Below are 20,052 nucleotides of genomic sequence, written 5' to 3' on the forward strand. Positions count from 1 at the left end.
AAACCAAAACAGAGTTGAGCAATTGACATCCCTTTCGTTGGAGGTTGCCAACCAATCCCAAATGCACAAATATAATTTGTGTTTTTAGATTAGTAGTAACAAGTTCCTCAATAAGTTCAGCTTATAGATGACTGATGCTTTGCTCCAATTTCCTGCATCAATCAGGCGTTAATCGGCTTTTCTATTCTATAATAACGCTCACTTAAGGACTTAAAAATGATGTTAAAGATTGATAAAACAAACAGTTTACCAGTGTCATTAATCACAACATTATTTTTTTCATTAGTCTTATTCTTTGGGTACTAAAATAATAATAAAAAATTGACTACATACTAAGCTATATACTTGATTCCATTATCCATAAACCAACTTTCCGCTTCACAAGCCAAAAGCCAAAACCAGCAGCGCTCTAAAACCCATCTATCTGTTTCTTCATTCTCACAGTCTCTCTCAGTTTGAAGGCGATCATGTCCTCGTCCTCTGTCAACCTCAAGGCGGTGCCTGGTCGCTTGACCTCTTCGTACAGCGAGGTCCAGGCCAGTCGTCTCGACGTTTCGCTTCCTCTCCCTTCTGTTCTCAAAAGCTCCTTCAGCGTCGTCGATGGCCCTAAAAGCTCTGCTGCTGGAAACCCAGGTCCCTCTTTAATGTTTTATCAACTGTTTATGCACATCATTTATCAGTTATTACACAAGCTATGTCTTATTGTCTATGTTATTTGGCCACTGTGCATGTATGTACGTTTGGCTTATGTATATGATCGGCGACTGTCTGGTTGGTTTACATGTTATTTACGTCTGTCAAGTTTCATCCTGAAGACCCAATTACTACAATTGCTCAAAAAATACTTGTTAATTAATGCAGCCAGTCTTCCAAAACCAAACTGATACGAAGTTCTGAACTTTTTCTAAAAATGGGATATATGGGAGATTTTTTAAAATTCCCTCTAAGTCATATATCATAGTTCATGGACTGTTCTTCTGAAATTTGACTTGGTCTATAATGTGATAATTGGATTTCTATATTGTTTTTTAAATATGATTTTGTTCAATGTAATTGCAGAAGAGATAGCCAAGTTGTTTCCTAACCTATTTGGACAGCCCTCAGCAGTGCTAAATCCAGGTGGTTCTTCAGTACTTTCAAAGGATACAAGTTTGAAGATTGGAGTGGTTCTCTCTGGAGGACAGGCTCCTGGTGGACACAATGTCATTTCTGGGATTTTTGGTCAGTCTCTTGCTTTGCTTTAGACAACTTTTAACTTCAGTTAAAACGTTGCAGTAAATAATTCCAGTAATTTATTTTTTCCCGTATTTGTGGTTAGATTACTTACAGCACCGCACTAGTGGAAGTACAGTGTATGGATTTAAGGGTGGTCCGGCAGGTATCATGAAGGGTAAATATGTTGAATTGTCTGCGGAATTTGTGTATCCTTACAGAAATCAGGTAGTCTTTGTTTCTGTATTGTGATTATCAATTAATCTTCGGCACTCTTTCCTTTCTTGTGTGGTAAGAAATATTTGGCCAAGTAGATTGCTCTTGTATAATATGTTCTTTGTAAAAGACTTTGATCTAGTTTGCTTTCCATTAAATTTGCAGCATGTTTGACAAGTTCACTCTCAGAAATTTGTTTCTCACAGACTCTTTTGACAGGGTGGCTTTGACATGATTGCTAGCGGCAGAGACAAGATCGAAACTCCTGAACAGGTTACCTAATTGCTCATACAAAATTGATCACATGCTTATCAAATTCATTTCTGTACAGATTTTCTTCTCCTGGATAAGATTTTAGATATATGTTAATGAAGTTTGGTTGTATGCCTTCCAGTTTAAGCAAGCAGAAGAAACAGCAAAGACGCTTGATTTGGATGGGCTTGTGGTCATTGGTGGGGATGACTCAAATACTAATGCTTGCCTTCTAGCTGAACATTTCAGGTACAAGTTATCCCTCCTCAAGTTAATGATCTGCTACGCCTATGCATTTCTGCATTTCCTTAGTTTCTTTAGAGATTATGTTCATATGCTTTAGTATTTACACTTATATAATCATCCAGATATATCTCTTATGCTATTAATTTTTTAGGGGTAAAAATATCAAGACACTGGTAATTGGATGTCCAAAAACAATTGATGGTGATCTGAAAAGCAAAGAAGTGCCCGTCAGTTTTGGATTTGACACTGCATGCAAGGTACTTCTTATGTTATCATTTGACGTTGTGATACAACCAACTTTATGCTGTACAATGTATCCTTTTTGTTATCTCAGTGCAATATTTTTCACAATTGTGTGTGTGAATTAACTTGCAGCTATACTCAGAAATGATTGGTAATGTAATGACAGATGCCCGTTCAACTGGGAAATACTACCATTGTAAGTGCTCTGGTTGCAAAAGAATATAGTTCAGACTACTTCACGCTTTATTTGTATGTTGTTTTCATGAGGAAATGTTTTACAAAATTATCATGGGTTTTCACATTACTTTTTATTTTATTTTATTTTAAATTTTAGGAATCACATTACATATTTATTTTTATAGATTAAGGGTGAGTATTAGCAAACAGTACTTGAAATTCAACATTGAAGTGACCCACTTCAAGTTCATCGTATTGGAAAGCTAGCAGGTTCTCCAAGCCAATCCTGAAATTTGTGATTTTTAAGTCCTATTTTATTAGTAACCATTTGTTAAGTTGGGGGAGAAATAATAATATAAGTATCTATCTTTACCTAAACTATAGCTAGGTGAATTAGTATATAGAATCTGGTTTTCTCTATTTTTATTTTTTATCCAATTATAGGAGTGCCACTTCTGTTGCACAACCTGATTTTTGTAGTTTGATGTGTTCACCCCCCTGCCATGCATATGATCATACCATAAATGTTTATTCTTGATTGTTCTCCTAATTGTCTTCTGCAGTTGTGAGGCTTATGGGGCGTGCAGCTTCTCATATAACCTTGGAGTGTGCTCTGGAGACTCATCCAAACATTACAATTATTGGGGAAGAAGTATTTTCTGATATCCTTCTCTCTCTGCCAATTAGCTACAATATAGTTGAAAATGATACTAGCCGACTTCCAACTTTTTGATAGGCCAAGCAATCTCTGTTTTTATTTTATTTTTTATATACCACTTTTCAAATTATGCTCCAAATTATTGGCTCTCTGTTGACTTGTTGGTTAATTGAATGCAAACTGAGAGGTGGTGACTTATTTATGATCTAGAAATGTGCCTGCTGATATTTTTTCTGGGTCCCCAAATTTTTCTTCACCCCTAGTGAGATATGGAAGAAAATATCTTGAAGTTTTGAGGGGGTACCGATAATTTTTTAGGCTTCATTTCCATACATCCATTTTATAATTAGAAGAACGCAGGGTTAAGCCTTTAGTTTCTATATATCTTATACTGTTGTGACTTGACAATGTTTCGTTTCACTTCACGGCAGGTTGCTGCCAAGAAGCAGACGCTCAAGAGTGTAACAGACTATATAACTGATATAATCTGCAAACGCTCAGAACTTGGATTTAATTATGGTGTCATACTTATACCAGAGGGCCTGATTGATTTCATTCCGGAGGTATCATTTTGAATAACATGAGATTATATAACTTGCTTTATTCTCATAATTTTGACAGCTGGGAATTTGTTATAGTTTTTTTCCTCTTTTGGCGTTGCCTTAAAACTCGCAGGTACAGCAACTAATTGCAGAGCTTAACGAAATATTAGCTCATGATGTTGTTGATGAAGCAGGGGTGTGGAAAAAGAAACTCCAGAGCCAATCTCATGAGCTTTTCGAGTTTTTGCCTCCAACAATTCAGGAGCAACTACTGCTTGAAAGAGATCCACATGGGAATGTGCAGGTTATTCTATTTATTGTCATATCTTTGCCCCATATCTGTTGGACTTTGTTGGAATATTGCATTTTGTTAAGTCTTACACAATGTTAAGAATTTAGGTTGCCAAAATAGAGACAGAAAAGATGCTCCTTCAGATGGTAGAAACTGAACTGGACAAGCGGAAGCAGGAGGGTAAATATAAGCGGGACTTCTTAGGAAAGACCCACTTCTTCGGGTACCAAAATATTTGTGCCTCTAGTTCCTTCAGTTCTCATTTTTTATAATGGTTCATAGAAGAGACCGTGTGATCATTTTGCCATATGTTTTGTTCCTGGTATCAGATATTATTTGATACTTAATTTTTTACATTTTTTTCTTTGTAGTTATGAGGGTAGATGCGGTTTGCCTACGAACTTTGATGCAAACTACTGCTATGCATTGGGTTTTGGTGCTGGAGCCCTCCTCCATTCTGGAAAGACTGGGTTGATTTCCTCTGTAAGTTATAATTGTTTTAGTATCAACTATTTATTCTTTCATTTTTCTTAGTTAATCAAGTTAGTTTCTTTCTGTATTTGTAACTCCAAAGTGTTTGCCTTCTTTTAAAAGAAAAACTCCAAAGTGTTTTCCTAATTTAAATTGTGTATGCAGGTGGGAAATTTGGCTGCTCCAGTGGAGCAATGGACAGTTGGGGGAACAGCACTGACTTCTTTAATGGATGTGGAACGGAGACATGGTACACCGCTACTCGCCTTTTCACCATTCAATTTAGGCTAAATAAATACTCCCTCCAAAACCTGTTATGTTTTTATATAATGTTTATTACTAGACTCTTCCCCCAAGATCTGAACCACCAATTTGTTCAGTGACACATCATGATACTGAAACATTATGAGTTCAGATCCTAGAAATTCCCTTATCATGAACCAAATCAAGCATATTTAAAATTTGAGAGTTTTAATTTTGCAGGGAAGTTCAAGCCTGTGATTAAGAAAGCAATGGTGGAACTTGAAGGTAAACATTTTTCTGAACTTTTCATCATCTTATTGCCACTATAAATTGAAGATGGCAATTATCTGCAGTAGTAACATAGTGCACTGCTTAACACTTTCTTAATTTCTTTCCTGGTGGAATTTCAGGCGCTCCATTCAAAAAATTTGCATCTTTTCGTGACGAGTGGGCGCTTAAGAATCGTTATGTTAATCCAGGTTTGTCATAACCCTTCTTCTTTTGCCATATCCCAGCTTGGCTCCAATTTCAGTAGTATTGATTGTGCCATAGACATGGAGGCTTATGGAATATAAAATGCTGGGTTTCTGAATTACTCCATTTTCACTTTTGATCAGGTCCAATTCAATTTCTTGGCCCAGCAGCGAATGCCATCAACAACACTCTTCTGCTGGAACTCGGAGCACAAGCATAGGAAGAAGGAAAATCAATGTCAATTTTCAGTTTTATCAAACCACAATAACAACTTCAGCCGACATGTATCAACTGGAACTCGGATCCATTTGACTTGTAGTTGCTTAATAGGTTTCTTTTCTTTTTCCTTGTATCTGTAGCTTTTAACTCTTTTTGTTGCCTAGTTGTACCTGGCTTATGAAAGAACAGAGAGTTCACTTTCCAGTCCTCCTCATTAGTGAGAAGAGTAATAAAGTTGACTGTAACTATTGTTCAGATTAAATCGAGCAACATTTTCAAGCTTGGGCCCAAATGGATAGGCCTATTTGCAAAGTTTTTTATCGTTACATAATCATCTCAACAACAGAAGCTTAGAAACTACTCACTATCAAAAAGACATTGTTTTTCATTAATTAGAGTCCATCAAAGTACCTTTTATCGATCTCGGTACAGTGAGGCACATTGTCTTGGTTAACTGGCTTAATTCATGTATGTCCATTCAAGTACTATTTTGAGATCAAAGAGCTCAACCAATTGAGTTATACGGTACTCACTGGCATCCAAGTATATGCCTCCGTGGCACGGACCTGAATTTAGCGAGGCCCCAAACCCAAATTTGTGGGTCCAAGTCCCATGCTTTGGGTTTAAACACATCATTTACGCAGAGTGCCAAACCCAGAAGCTCAAAGGTGCGCAAAAAGAAGGAACAAGTCAGAGGCAGAGAAGCTAGCGAGCAATGAGGAACAACACTTTGTTGACATTCCTTTCTAGACGAACATCGACAACAACAACCCATAACCCAAATTTACGTTGGCGGTTCTTCTGTTCACCACCCTCTTCCTCCTCTACTGGCCCAAACAATAAGCTCTTCGTTGGAGGTCTCTCCCTACTCTCATACCCGTTGGAAGTTGTGTAATTTTCGTTTTGGTGTGTTTCTATGGTGATATGGCTTTTGGGTCTTGCAGGCTTGTCATGGTCGATGGACGAGAAGTCCTTGAAAGACGCTTTCTCTTCCTTCGGGGAGGTCACTGAAGGTAAAGTTTCCTGCTTTATGAACTAACTTGGCTACCCAATTTACATATTCTTCATCAGTCATCTATGTGTTCGGTGAAAGGTCCAAGTGATCACTAGCAATTATGTTTCAATGAGTTAGAAGTTACGCATTGCAAAGTTGAATTTTTTATATAATAAATGACAGACTCGATTCTATAATCTAAATCAGCTGCGCATTTGTATTGTAGTGAAGATAGTGTATGACAGAGACTCAGGAAGGTCTAGAGGCTTTGGATTTGTTAATTTCACCAAGGAAGATGATGCCCAGGTTGCAAGAGATGCCATGGATGGAAAGGTGATGCAGAAGTTATAATTGTCATTTACCAAAATTTGTTGTCTAAGAACATCTTCTGATTGATGTCGTTCTGTTCTGCTTGCAGGCATTGCTGGGTCGGCCATTGAGGGTTACTTATGCTCTAGAAAGAGTTCGAGGCGGACATGTTGTGGTTCCTCGCCTTTCCGACAGTGGAGATGCTAACAGTTGATATACATGAACTCATGTGGTAACTTATTTTACTTGTCAGGATGAAGAGGATGATTACTATTGATTGGTCAATCAATCCATCTATTTAATAATGAAATTTACTTAGAATTGTTTTGACTGATTATTCCAGAGATGGTTCATACGCTTTATGCCATGTCTAATGAAAACATATTTTTAGGAGGAACTCAGTCAAGGTTCAGTCATCTTAAAACATCCTAACTGTACTTTGAATTACAGTTGCAGTTGCAATGATTTTTCCAAGCATGTAGCTCAGATCATTGTTTCACCAGATCCTAGTATATAACTGTTTTAGAAACTACAGCAACCAGATTGGTGGCCACCTCAGTAAAATGAAATTAAAGTTTCCTTTCATGATCCATCTCTTACTGCTTGCTCACATGCACATACAAGTGTCGCATAAAAAGAGGCCCATTTTATACTCTCTTTAAACATTCAAAGCCAGTAGTTTTCTTTTCCCCTTAGAGTAACAACTATGTAGGTTAAAAATTGTAACTTAAAATGTGTGTATGCACACACACAAACCCCATTTCTCGTTCTTCATCATTATATGCTTCTTCTTGATTATAAAATGCCTTCTAGGAGTTCCCTAACATCTGAGTTTTCTGTTTGCAGGTGAATGGTTGTTTGCAGGTGGAATGAAATTTTTATAAAGTGCTTGAAGAATCTTGTCAAAGTTCAATTCTTACCAAGTTATGTTAATTCACGCCAAGGATCAAATGAAATGAGCCACATTATGAGAATACATATATCTCTAAGAATGTATGAAATTATTTGTTTGTAAGGGACCAGGGCTTTTGTGCTACTTCAAATATTCTAAATTCTCATGGTTAAACCATAGACAGAATATTTTAAAAGAGAGTATAGCCGGCCGGCTATGCTTTATAAAAAAAAAAAATTCTAAACGTACAGCCTGAGCGGTTATACTTTATAAATCAGAGTATAGCCGTTCGGCTATACCGGCATACCCCGTAAACAGAATATTTTAACAGAGAGGATGGCCACACAGTGGTACTCTATAACTGAATATTTTAAAAGAGAGTATAGCCGTTCGGCTGGAAGCCATAAAAGATTATTTTAAACGTATAGCCGAACGGCTCTACTCCATAAAAAGATTATTTTAAAAGGTTAGCCGCGTGGCTAAACTCCATAAAAAGTATATTTAATAGTATTGACGTATAGGCTATACGTCATAAACATAATATTTTAATGGGTAAATTACTCAAACGGTCCTCAAATTTGTACACGATTTACATTTTAGTCCCTAAACTAAATTATTCCTTGGAACGGTCCACAAACTCTTTATTAATTAGCGCTTTGGTCATACCGTCATATTTTCTGTTGAATTTAGTCATTTGAGCAGCACATACTACTTTTGTGGGATAAATAAGACTTTTGACAACTAAAAAATAAAAATATATGATTAAAAATTAAATAATACAAAATTTTCTGTATTTTGAAAAAGATTAAAAAACAACAAAAAGTAATCCAAAAAAACAAAAACAAAAACTCTCTCTCTCAGACCCACAAAACCCATCCCCTCCCTGCAATTTTCTTCTCTTGCAATGACATGGGTCAAGTCTTCTGCTTCTGCTCACCCTGGTGAGATGGCGATGTTAGGTGCTGAAGCTGTGCCAGGTCGGGTCACACGTTCTGCTGAAGCTGTGGTGGTTTGGGTACAAGTCAACCCCTTTCGGTTCAAATCTCTATACGGCCTCCCACTCGTAGTTGATGGTTTCGATTTTGCTTCTTATTAGAAAGTTGTTGGGGTCTTTTTCGTCCGAATGCTCATCTGGGGTTTGTTGATTCTTGGATCGCTATAGAGTGATGAATGAAGAATTCGTTGCCCCTTTGTCTGAGTTAGCAAGAACTAAGCCCAAAGTATCCCGAGGGAGAAGCAAGTCCTGGGGGAGTACTTTGTTCTTCTTCCAACGGCTACATGTTTTGTGTTGATGTTTCCGGCAGCTTGACGAAAAGTTTAAGATGACTTGCTGATGTTGATATGAGATTATATGAGCTTGGCATGAGAGCTTGGAGTGTGGAAGCTAAAAACCCACAAGTTTAGCAAATGAGAATGCATGTGCTTTGCTTGATGTTCATAATTTGTTGTGTGTGGCTATGACTATGAGGATTTAAGAGTTTCAAGAGAATGATGATGGAAAGAAAAGCTTGAGGTTTGAATGCTATGGTGTTTAAAGCTTGGAAAGATGGAAAAACTTGGAGCTAGGTGATGCTTTAAGGATTTAAGAGTTTCAAGAGAAGGAGGATGAAAGGAAAGGCTTGAGGTTTGAAGGCTATGATGTTTAAAGCTTTGAAAGAAGGAAAAGCTTGGAGCTAGGTGATGCTTTATGGGGGTTGGTGGCTGCTGGGATGTTTGCAGCAGCCGAGTGAGGGAGTGTTGGCTGAAGACAAATTGGTCGATGGCTGCTGTGCCACTTGCAGCAGCCGAATGAAGAGGAGCTTGATGGTTGAAGAAAAATTAGTGACTGCTGGAATGCTTGCAGCATCTGAAGAAAAGTGAGTTTTCATGGTTGTTGTGAAGCTTGCAACAACCAAGAGGGTTTGGTTTTGGCTGAGTAAAGCCTCCCAATTTATAGAAAGTGAAGGCTCTCTTTGGTTTCCAATAGCTAAAAGGAAGTGTTGGAGCTAATATATTTCCAACAGATAAAAGGAAGCACTGGGGCATGCTATTTTCCAGTAGATAAAGTTAGGTACCATGAACTGATTATTTTCTATGGGTAAAAGGAAGCGCTGAAGACTACTTGTTTCCAGCGGGTAATAGGAAGTGCTGAAAAATGCTTGTTTCCAACAAGTAAAGCTAAGCATTTGGAAAATCACTATTTCCTATGGGTAATCGGAAGTGATTGAAAAATATCTCATTTGCTCACCCACATTGGAGGACTCTAAGTAATGAGCTTGGACTTTAGTGCTCCTAAGTAGCTAGCCCAAAGTCTCCATTATCCAAGAGCTTTCGTGGGCCTTGTGAACCTCCGTAACCTTCCACACCACAATCCCTCATGCAAGCTCCGTAAACCACATGACTTGGGTTCATGTGAGCTTGGTAGGTGATTGGCATAGGAAAAATGTATTATTGATTTGGCATGGCATATACACTATTTATATATTTATTTAATACATTAATTAATAAAATATAGTTTGAATTAACGCATGACCAACATTATATGTTATATTGGGCTTTGAATGTCTTTGGGCTTCCTATGACTTTTTTGGGCCTCAACAAAAGTTATAGCATTTCTCTCCTTCCTCTCAAATTTTTTTTTTCAAAAAAATGAAAAAATTACATGGAGGAACGTGGAGATAGGGTGGACTGTAGGGAAGAGAAGATGGGTCACTAGGGCACTGGGGCAATAGGGTTATCGAGCTGGGGGTTGGGAGCTAGGAGTTGGGAAATAGTTTTTTTTTTTTTTTGGGTTAATTACCCAAAGGTAAACACAAACATCAATTTCTATCACCTCGTTATCACCTATGTATCACCACTATATCACCTATTTGGGGAACATATGACAGTTATGGATGATTTTACCCTTACATTTGACAGCAACATTAATAGAATGTAACAGTAGGATTAATGGAGCGATTAATATAGAGTTGATGGACTATTTGAACGAATAATTTAATTGAGGGACCAAAATATAAATCGGGTATAAGTTTGAGGACCATTTGAGTAATTTACCCATATTTTAAAAGTGTAATGCCTGTGGAACGACATGCCGTTAATCACTTATGCGACCAAAAACAGACATGCGAAGCAACACGGCGTCGTTTCACTCGTTTAACGAAGCGAGGAACAGATATAAAACATGGAGCACAAATGCCTTCTCTCTCTCTCTCACATCACACTCTGCACTCCGAAGTCTTGGAGAGCAATCAAAGAATCCGATCAAGAGTGGAACGCCATGGAAACCGAAGCTCAAGAATCCAATCCCCAAAACGACGCCGTAATCAACTCCTTCTGCGAGATCACCTCCGCCTCCAAACAAGAAGCCCTCTTCTTCCTCGAAAGCCACAACTGGGACCTCGATGCCGCCGTTTCGACATTCTTGGACAACAACACCGTCGCCGTCTCAGTCGACGCGCCCACCAACGCCGGCTCGTTTCCAATCCCGGCCTCCCACTCACTCTCGCCATCGCCCTCACACTCGCCCAACTACTCTCCTTCACAGTCGCCGCCGCGCTCTCGCTCGCCGTCTCCGACTCCCTCTCGTGCTCCCTACCAGCTTCGATCGAAGCGCGCCGCCTCCAGTGGGGCCCAAGACAAAGCTGATACCAAGCCGCCTTCTGCGAGCCGTCCACGTGGCATACGCACGCTTTCCGATCTGAATCAGCCGGCCAAGGGTGGGTCCGGCAGTGATTCGGATGAGCCCCAGGAGTACTACACTGGTGGCGAGAAAAGGTACTATCTTTTGCGAGTTCTTGTTTGGTTCACGAGAATGTCAAGGAAAATCGCTGGTTTTTTTCCCTAATAAGGAATAAGCATAGTTAGTTGCTCTAACCCTATGTTCGGGAACCGAGAAAATGCGGAATGTGGAATGTAATGCTTTGTGTTTGTGTGCTGAAAATTCAGTTTTCTTTGCAACCAAAACAGATAAGCTGAAAATTATGTTTGGTCGCAGAGAAAAATGAAGGTCAGTAGAATTAAGAAAATTCCAATTGTTGTCGTTTGTCTATAACAAAAGAAAATAGCAATGCATCTGAACTAGGCAGATTATTCTCGGCCTGAAGAACGTCCTAGAGAAATTCGCCTCACAGGGACCCGATTGTAGGTAGTCTTACCAAGAATCAATGTTTTGTGGTTAAGGAGTTGTCTTAAAATGTATTCCAATCATTGTCAAGTTGGTTCAACATTCTTGCTTTTGTTTACCTGCTACCACGTTTTATTCTTTGCAATTGTTCATTTCATTTATGTTTGTTTTAATTTGTCCTATTGTTGGTTCCAGCGGAATGCTTGTCCAAGACCCTACCAAAGGCAGTGATGTGGATTCAATTTTCAGTCAAGCTAGACAGTTAGCGGCCGCCCAGGGACCTATAGATCCCCATCAACCTTCTTCAAGCTCAAAAAGTTTTACTGGAACAGCTAGACTGCTTTCAGGGGAGACTGTTCCAACTGCTGCACCTCAGCCACCTGAAGCTGTTATTCACACCATTACTTTCTGGAGGAATGGGTTTTCTGTAGATGATGGTCCGTTGCGGAGGCTGGATGATCCTGAAAATGCTCCTTTCTTGGAAGTAAGTTATAATGGAGCTTCTCTATAATGGGTTTAATTATTCTCGAATTTTATGATTCTTTCTGAAAAAGAAAAATTGGTTTGGTCGTTTGTATGAGTCTACCAGCTTCTTTTCCTAGTGCATTGATATGAACTTGATATTTTAGTATATAGAGTAAATCTAAACAAAACTCTAATCCAACCTGTTTCAAATCAACTGAAAATGGCTTAACGTGTTTCGGGAATACTTGGGAGTATGACGCTCTGGCGATTGGGCATTGTATTCTCGGGATTCTCGAGGCACGTGCGGCTGTCACGTGACTGGGGTTTCGGGATGAGTAAACATCTTTCTCAAATTTACTTCCACAAGTTTTGATCTCATTATTTTGATAAGCGGGTTGAAAAATAGCGCAGTTGGTAGCCAAACTAGAGGTTGTCCCAAATGAACCTTTCAAAATATTGCAATTAATTGTTATGTGTACAAATTTCTTAAGTTCTGATTAGTTGCTCTCCTTTTGCCTTTTGTTGCAATTATAGGTTTTCATTTTACTTGCTTTTGTATTTTTTTCTAGTTTGATCACTCTTCTGAGTCCTGATAATGTTTTATTATTATGATTGCAGAGCATCAAGAAGTCTGAGTGCCCAAAAGAACTTGAACCAGCCAATAGGAGGACTGCTGTTCATGTGAATCTTATGAGGCGGGAGGAAGAATACCCTGTTTGTGCTTAGTTCTCTCATACTTATATATATGTTATTAATATGCATCTGGTTCATTCTTTCTGATGTTTTCTAGCTTTGTTCCAGGAACCAGTGAAGCGGCATGTTGCTTTTCAGGGTGTTGGAAGAACTTTAGGTGAGAGCAGCTCTACCTCTGCTGCAGCTACCTCTGAGTTAATTGCTGCTGATCTTCCCCTAAGAGCTGCTCCATTGCCCACAATGGGCTTAACTGTGGATCAGTCATTACCGTCAACCTCTATTCAGCTAAGGTTAGCAGATGGTACACGAATGGTATCTCGCTTCAACTACCACCATACAATTAGAGACATCCATGCTTTTATTGATGCATCAAGACCTGATGGGGCAAGAAGTTACCGATTGCAGACGATGGGGTTTCCTCCGAAACAGCTCTCTGATCTGGACCAGACAATAGAGCAGGCTGGTATAGCCAATTCTGTTATTATCCAAAAACTCTAGGAGGTTGCACTCATCAATTCCGGAGCCATATTCAAGTACACGTGTCCTAAACACAGATCTATTTTTCTGTGATGAATTTATGTTATATGTAAGGAATTTGAAAAATTAGCTACGAAACCATTCAACAACCGGTTTATGCTTTTTGATGCAATGACTATCTGTTTTTGCAAAGCATACGAAGTAGAGTTTTCATTTGATGAGATGCCTTTCATTTAATGCTGTTTATTTTGTTATCACTCTTGAATTTTCTTCTACTGATTTGATGGTTAACAATTGTGGTTGGCCGAAACCCAATGTCCTGGTATAAGGCCAACAAAAATAAGGCACTACAAACATCATATTTTGACATTTCACGAAATGTGTGATACATTGCAACCCGCATCCGCAGTTTGTGCACCATTTAGAAGGGGTTAACATGATGATTAAATGGATCGGGTAACTTAGATATGGGAATTATGGAATGAGATATTTAGTGATATACCTATTTTTAGCACTAATAATATAGATAAACTTTACACAATTTAATTTTTATAAACAAACTCAAAAAAAGCCCAAAAAATGACAGCTGGCCTTATTGAATTTAATTTTGATTATTAAATTATTTTAATGCCCTATTGAGTATTTTGGGCCTTTTTTTAATGAGATTTTGGGGTTGAGTTTGTTTTAAAAAATTAATGACTTTTTTGTAATTTAAAAGAAGTTATAAACCTTTTTGTTATGTTGTAAATGGACTTTGAGTGTGTTTTCAAAGTCTATTTCTTATAGTTTTTTTTAATAATTTGGGCTCTTATATTTGGTATAATAATGAATCTCCCTTAAGGAATTGGAATCAGATCAATTACTCCCTCCTAGATAATCCAATTCCTGATTTTGAGAGAATTTTATTACGGATTTTAACGTGTAATTCATATAAATTTTGATTCCTTGTGTGTTAATAAACGCAAAGAAGTCAAAGATTGGAATCATTTTGATACCTATGTGTTAGTAAACACATGAAAAGTAAGAATTAGGATCATTTCAACACCCATTCTTGATAAGTAAACATGCAAATTATAAGTGGAATTTTTGGCATGCATCTATACTATTTGGAAACAAAATCTATTTTTCTTTTCAAAATATGAGATTGTGGATGACAATATTTGTTTTTCTTCTTTTGACAATGTCATATTTTAAACTACTATAATCTACATAGAAGGGGAATTCAAACTTGATTGTAAGGGGGCACACTGTCTTCCTAACTAATATAATCCACATTTGCGATAATATTTTCTTTTCAACAACTTGTTTCTTTTGGTATAACATTGAATTTCAGTATAAAAACACATACAAACACAAAATACCATTCTCCCAGTAAGTTCTTCATTCTTTTTTTCTCTCAACAGTGTAAGGAAAAGTACATTATATGCTGCTTGCTCTCATTGGGGTACGTACGAGGGTTCTTTGTGTATGCCAGCCAGCAAGGTCTTTGCTTAGCTAGGCCTGGTTTGCAAGATTGCCATCTCCATATCGTAATATTTAACTTCACAGTGGGCATGAAATGCAAGAATCAAAAAGTTCTTAGAGAGAAGATTGGAGCCAGAGAGAAATGGAAGGGACGTTTGGAGTGTCCCACTAACTTTCTCATCACCTTTCTCTTTTCCTTCCTCTGTCCTCTCCCCTCCACAGCTCCCCAAAGCCCACTTCCTTTTGTTCTTATTATTATGAATTAGACCCATACGATATGACTGCTCCTGACGATATTTTACTTTCATTCTATGTATTCAGATGGAGAAGGGATTTAGTTTTCTTCTTGTGATTTAAACCATCACTTGAACGAAAAAAAATAATAATAAGAGAGAGAAAGAGCAATGGGGTGTCGTGTGCATACTGACTTGGTCTCCCCAAGAATGCATGTCACAACAAACGCATATAAACGTGTGACTATGATCTTAATCTTAGCTTATTATTAGTCGATTATTTCTACTTAGAGAGAAGATAATTAAGCGTGGGCAGGAGTCTAAGGCTGAACTGAAATTAATTAAAGACAGAGAGAGAGATACATATAGGGCCAGGGAGAGTATTGGACAATCCAAAATCACCAGAGAATATTAAAATGGTTGGATAGATTATGAAATGCCATCGATCACCGAGGTTGACATCTTGATCATTTACCATCAATCATAAACACAGCAGAGTAGGCCACGAGGGGAGCAGATAGTTGGACCAAACACCATAGGCCGGCCATTAATCTTTCTGCATTAATTGAAACATGGAATGAAAATAACACTTTTTATTATTTTAAATTAATAGCACAATAGTATATGAATTAATTTTTTTTTTTACATGTGATTGTGTTATTGGTCAAAAATAATAAGACAGTATCATTTTTATTATAAAAACGGTTTTTTTGTCCCTAAATTGTCAGAAATTACCATGCTCTCTCCATTGAGAGAACTAAAAGAAAAAATGTTTGTTTTGCTTGTGCACTTGTAAACTATTATTAATCAAGTTAATCATTTAGATTCACAGTTTTAACTATAAAAAAAGAACACATTAAGTAAGGACCTTTTTCTCTTTTTAATTATTCTCTTCTTCGAAGTTCCCACTGAGAACTGAAGAGAAAAAGGCAGTCTCAAACGCTGTCAGTCTGCAGCGCAGCACCAGTGGTAGTACAATAAACGAGGAGATAGATATGTAGATGAAAATAATAATATCACAAAGTATAATTAGTTTTGATTATTAATCTCATCGGGAAGGAAAGGTTCTCAGGTTTCATTCTGAGCAAAGGTACACGTTAACTCCGCGTGCACCCTTCTGTTCATTTTTTAAGAACTATAACTCTCTTTTTTCAGTACACTCTACGTAATTGTGAAATTATACTAGAGTCTAGAGAGAGAGAGAGAGAGAGAGAGAGAGAGTACTGTTTATGTACAGAAAGGAGGAAAAGAAAAGTAGCCATTTCCGAGGGAGGTCTAAATCTATCAACCCTTTTAATTTACAGATATATATATATCAGTCATGTAAATTTCTGACAGACCTCCACTGTGTCTTTGTCCCCGTGTGTAATTTAGGGGGGAGGCTTGCTTCCTTCTTTCCTTGCTTTCCTGTACACATAAAGACTGTCACATGTGGAGTTTTAGCTTAAAAACCGGGAGGCAATTCCTCTGCTGAGAAAGAAAGAAAGAGAAGTTCCACTTCCAGGCCACTGAGAGAGAGAGTGAGAAAGAAAGAAAGAGAGAAGTTCCACTTCCAGGCCACTGAGAGAGAGAGTGAGAAAGAAAGAAAGAGAGAAGTTCCACTTCCAGGCCACTGAGAGAGAGAGAGATGGAGAGAGGAGGAACCAATTGTAATAATAGTAGTGGTGTTACTTATAGTGGTCTGATGATGGGGTTTGGGAACAACACTGGTAGAACTGGTAGTAGTAAGGCACAGTTTCTTTCTCTACCTTTGATGGTGGGTTGCAGCCATCCAAACTTGCAAAGTGATCATCAGACGACTGATCAGGAGATGATGGTTAGTTGCAGCGATAGAATGGAAGCCAAGATTATGGCTCATCCTCTCTTCCCTCGTCTCTTGGCCTCCTATGTCAGTTGCCAAAAGGTGAAAACTAGTTTAATTCATTTTCAAACCCCATGATCTTCAATCTCTCTCTCTCTCACTGTGACTCGGAGACATACCCAGTTTACAAAAGGGTTTGAGAGAGTTTTGTTGTCCATGAAAGGAATATATATTATTTTTCATTTTTCGTAGGTTTTGGTTTGTTTTCTGTCTGCATGTCCTTGTTGTCTGATGTTGTTTGGGAAATTTTAATTAATTAATTAGGTTGGGGCACCTCCTGAAGTAGTGGCTAGGTTAGAGCAGGCCTGCAGTGCCGCTGTTCACAATTCTGAGGCAGCATGTTTAGGAGGAGGAGATCCAGACCCAGCGCTGGACCAGTTCATGGAGGCCTACTGCGAGATGCTGACTAAGTACGAGGAAGAGCTCACAAAACCCTTCAAAGAAGCCATGCTTTTCCTCTCCAAAATCGACTCCCAGCTCCAAGCTCTCACAGTTCATTCTTCCTCAGATTCTGGTTGTCATCAACATCACCTTCTTATATCTATATATATATATAATTCCTCATTCTTTCCTGCATCTTCAGCTGCAACTTGAACTGTTTTACAATGGATCTGATCAAATAAATCAAACGGTTCTGATCTGATTCTCTTCTCTTTCTTTCTAAGCTTATTTCAAAACTGTAGCAATTGAAATTCAAAACTTGAGTTTGGTGTTTGCTTGTAAAGTTTAGCAGGAAGACTGCTTGAGGTAATTATGGTAGATCAAGGCTTTTACAAGATTTTACTGTGATTAGGGTTATTCATTTTCGTGTAAACTTGGGTATATAGCCACTAATTAAATAATGGCATCCTCATTAGGCCTGATTTACTATATGCATATTTATATTTTCATCTATAGTAATTTTGTGCTGCACTGATTTTTTGTCATGCGTGATCTGTCAGCTAGTAGTGGTGATAATATTGTTGGGAGAAGTGGGTCTCCAGAAGAGGTTGATGCCACCATGAATGAGAGTTGCATTGACCCTCGAGCTGAAGATAGGGAAATCAAAGCTAAGCTTTTGCACAAATACACTGGATATCTGGGCAGCCTCAAGCAGGAGTTTATGAAGAAGAAAAAGAATGGAAAGTTGCCGAAGGAAGCCCGGCATCAGTTGCTTGACTGGTGGAGCAGACACTACAAGTGGCCCTATCCATCGGTACACCTTATACCCAGTCTATACTAATCATTGTTTTCGTCCATTGTCTTGCCAAACTGCACTTCAAATCTGACAAGATAAGTATCTATATGATAACCTAAGTCTTACAAGGGATAACGTTATGCGATTATATTGTACTCAATCTATATTTTCGTTACATAACATAAGTCTGACGAGAAATTAAGGGTCGATTGTAATTTGTATATGCAGGAAGCTCAGAAGCTAGCACTGGCAGAGTCGACAGGTCTGGATCTGAAGCAGATAAATAACTGGTTCATCAATCAGAGGAAACGCCATTGGAAGCCTTCAGAGGATATTCAATTTGCTGTGATGGATCCAACTCATCCTCATCATCATCCCCACTTCTACATGGACAACAATCTCACCTTCCCCATGAACAGCACATCTACTCTCCTTTGATATTATCACATTGGCTTAAATGCATGTATATATGTTAAGAATTTGGTGTACCCTAATTAATTTACATCTCTGACTTGTTGACATTTTGAGACCACTCTTAATTTGATTAGGTGGGCAGAGACTTCTAATTTGGTCCTACCCCTTGCTTCTCCAAAGTGCTTTTAGCAGAAGCATGTTGTTTTGATATATTTTCAGCACCTTGATTTCTTTACCATCATTTAGAATTTTAGCTTTGGCCAAGCATGGTTTTGGTCCAGTGGTATGCAAGCATCTGCACAAGGGGAACAAAGCACACACAAATGACATTGAAACAAGCTGTCTTCTCTTTCTACGATATCACACGTGATATTTCACACCACCTTGTCCGCTATGTTTTTTTATTTATTTCCTTTTTAGTTCGATTATTAAAGTTAATTTGTGAAATTTTAGATATTAATTAAAATATCTTGTTTGTGTTGGGAGATAATAATTGATGATAATATTGAAATTAAATTGTGAGAATATAAACATTTGAGACCACCAAACACAAGTGTTAACAAGCTATCGAAAATGACAGACTAACGTGTTGGTTTGACTTTGTTACCTCTTTGCTTGCAGGCTTTGTATTTCAGTTCTGTATCTAAATCTGATGAGATATGTAAATTATTGAAGCTAGTTCTTCAAATTAGGCCTCACTTAAACTTAGTCTTCCTATTAATTAAGGCAAAGTCGACCGATAAATTAATTTAGCAACTTATTGAGTTGAGATAAAATCAAGAAATTCATGTTGGTTAGACATGATGATGATGATGATGGTTTAGAATGGCGTGATACATACTAAATTCATCTATCATCAATAATGATAGGGGCACCAATTCTTATCGCAACGTTTATTTATGTCAACCCAAATTTCACTCTTAATACCATATTCGCCTATTAACACAAAATATTATTAATAATGGTAGGGGTCATACCTCTTATCCAACTTTAAAATGTCAATTGAGCATAGCAATAAACCTACCATGTTCCAAAAAGATCGGCTCCTTACCTAAAAATGAAGGAGCTTATTCTCAAAGTAAATGGAAACTTGCCAAATTTTAAAAGAATTTTAGAAAAAGACAAAGTTAAATGAAATTGGAATGTCAAAATCTCATTTATTTTGAGGAGAAGCTCCTCCTCAGTTTTAAGGAGTCAAGTTTTTTCCTTCCAAATAACATATCTCGAATTCAAAAATGAGTTTGTTTAAAGCTATGTAAATATGCAACTAACAAAAAAAAATGTGTTGTCATATTTACATGCATGTATGGAATGTGGTTATATTTTTATTTAACGAAGTAATATGTTGTTGTCAGTGAAATATAGCTTAGTTGGTTGAGTTCTTTCACTTATAACGTTTTATTGTATTGAAGGATAAAAATTTATAGAAAAGTAAATAATAAAATAAATTGGCCGAAAAGATAATAAGAATAAGGGGAAAAAATTATTAATATAATATTTGGTAAGTAGCTATTAGTATGTGAGTTATAGTACTTTTTGTGGGTTACAAAAATGTTGTCATTCGTTACTTAGGTTTATAAATTCTAAGCCACAGATAACAAAATAATAAATTTCCCTCGGAGCCGACAAGCGACAAATGAAGAAACCCTCGGAGTCGCTGGCCCCCTTGGGGTCGGTGGCTTCCCATCTCCCTTCCATTCCTCCTTGCCCTGCTTTCGTTTTGCTC

At 37.7% G+C, this 20,052-nt stretch overlaps 4 protein-coding genes across 5 annotated transcripts; all 4 read left to right on the top strand.

The window, feature by feature from the left end:
* Positions 171–5,557, top strand: LOC18781818 (pyrophosphate--fructose 6-phosphate 1-phosphotransferase subunit beta). The gene is made up of 16 exons (XM_007215454.2): positions 171–633; positions 1,060–1,221; positions 1,319–1,440; positions 1,648–1,701; positions 1,823–1,929; positions 2,078–2,183; positions 2,302–2,365; positions 2,910–2,998; positions 3,436–3,567; positions 3,680–3,850; positions 3,946–4,061; positions 4,210–4,321; positions 4,475–4,559; positions 4,793–4,837; positions 4,963–5,031; positions 5,170–5,557. The coding sequence occupies exons 1-16, from the start codon at positions 468–470 to the stop codon at positions 5,244–5,246; spliced, it is 1,677 nt and encodes a 558-aa protein (XP_007215516.1). The 5' UTR covers positions 171–467; the 3' UTR covers positions 5,247–5,557.
* On the top strand, positions 5,885–7,598 carry LOC18782205 (glycine-rich RNA-binding protein 4, mitochondrial). 2 transcript variants are annotated; one of them, XM_020560410.1, is made up of 5 exons: positions 5,885–6,102; positions 6,190–6,258; positions 6,466–6,572; positions 6,658–6,780; positions 7,395–7,598. In XM_020560410.1, the coding sequence occupies exons 1-4, from the start codon at positions 5,961–5,963 to the stop codon at positions 6,760–6,762; spliced, it is 423 nt and encodes a 140-aa protein (XP_020415999.1). In that variant the 5' UTR covers positions 5,885–5,960; the 3' UTR covers positions 6,763–6,780; positions 7,395–7,598. The 2 variants fall into 2 exon arrangements, with proteins under 2 accessions (XP_020415999.1, XP_020416000.1); XM_020560411.1 differs by having other exon boundaries at positions 7,413–7,598.
* LOC18781591 (plant UBX domain-containing protein 4) lies at positions 10,600–13,412 on the top strand. Its single transcript, XM_007215373.2, has 4 exons — positions 10,600–11,193; positions 11,738–12,026; positions 12,626–12,721; positions 12,809–13,412. The coding sequence occupies exons 1-4, from the start codon at positions 10,601–10,603 to the stop codon at positions 13,196–13,198; spliced, it is 1,368 nt and encodes a 455-aa protein (XP_007215435.2). The 5' UTR covers position 10,600; the 3' UTR covers positions 13,199–13,412.
* LOC18782134 (homeobox protein knotted-1-like LET6) lies at positions 16,493–18,562 on the top strand. The gene is made up of 4 exons (XM_007216101.2): positions 16,493–16,777; positions 17,000–17,249; positions 17,677–17,930; positions 18,141–18,562. The coding sequence occupies exons 1-4, from the start codon at positions 16,502–16,504 to the stop codon at positions 18,348–18,350; spliced, it is 990 nt and encodes a 329-aa protein (XP_007216163.2). The 5' UTR covers positions 16,493–16,501; the 3' UTR covers positions 18,351–18,562.

The sequence above is a fragment of the Prunus persica genome, chromosome G3 (assembly GCF_000346465.2).
Source record: "Prunus persica cultivar Lovell chromosome G3, Prunus_persica_NCBIv2, whole genome shotgun sequence".
In the NCBI taxonomy this organism is placed as follows: domain Eukaryota; kingdom Viridiplantae; phylum Streptophyta; class Magnoliopsida; order Rosales; family Rosaceae; genus Prunus; species Prunus persica.

What these genes read in the sequence shown, in the direction of transcription:
- LOC18781818 (XM_007215454.2), top strand. Translation starts at nt 468, where the DNA reads ATGTCCTCGTCCTCTGTCAACCTCAAGGCGGTGCCTGGTCGCTTGACC. An exon ending in TGTATCCTTACAGAAATCAG is followed by an intron (nt 1,441 to 1,647) that starts GTAGTCTTTGTT and finishes CTCTTTTGACAG; the next exon opens with GGTGGCTTTGACATGATTGC. An exon ending in AGACTGGGTTGATTTCCTCT is followed by an intron (nt 4,322 to 4,474) that starts GTAAGTTATAAT and finishes TTGTGTATGCAG; the next exon opens with GTGGGAAATTTGGCTGCTCC.
- LOC18782205 (XM_020560410.1), top strand. Translation starts at nt 5,961, where the DNA reads ATGAGGAACAACACTTTGTTGACATTCCTTTCTAGACGAACATCGACA. An exon ending in CTTCGGGGAGGTCACTGAAG is followed by an intron (nt 6,259 to 6,465) that starts GTAAAGTTTCCT and finishes TTTGTATTGTAG; the next exon opens with TGAAGATAGTGTATGACAGA. An exon ending in GAGATGCCATGGATGGAAAG is followed by an intron (nt 6,573 to 6,657) that starts GTGATGCAGAAG and finishes TTCTGCTTGCAG; the next exon opens with GCATTGCTGGGTCGGCCATT.
- LOC18781591 (XM_007215373.2), top strand. Translation starts at nt 10,601, where the DNA reads ATGGAGCACAAATGCCTTCTCTCTCTCTCTCACATCACACTCTGCACT. An exon ending in TACACTGGTGGCGAGAAAAG is followed by an intron (nt 11,194 to 11,737) that starts GTACTATCTTTT and finishes TGTTGGTTCCAG; the next exon opens with CGGAATGCTTGTCCAAGACC. An exon ending in GGCGGGAGGAAGAATACCCT is followed by an intron (nt 12,722 to 12,808) that starts GTTTGTGCTTAG and finishes GCTTTGTTCCAG; the next exon opens with GAACCAGTGAAGCGGCATGT.
- LOC18782134 (XM_007216101.2), top strand. Translation starts at nt 16,502, where the DNA reads ATGGAGAGAGGAGGAACCAATTGTAATAATAGTAGTGGTGTTACTTAT. An exon ending in CCTATGTCAGTTGCCAAAAG is followed by an intron (nt 16,778 to 16,999) that starts GTGAAAACTAGT and finishes TTAATTAATTAG; the next exon opens with GTTGGGGCACCTCCTGAAGT. An exon ending in TCATTCTTCCTCAGATTCTG is followed by an intron (nt 17,250 to 17,676) that starts GTTGTCATCAAC and finishes GTGATCTGTCAG; the next exon opens with CTAGTAGTGGTGATAATATT.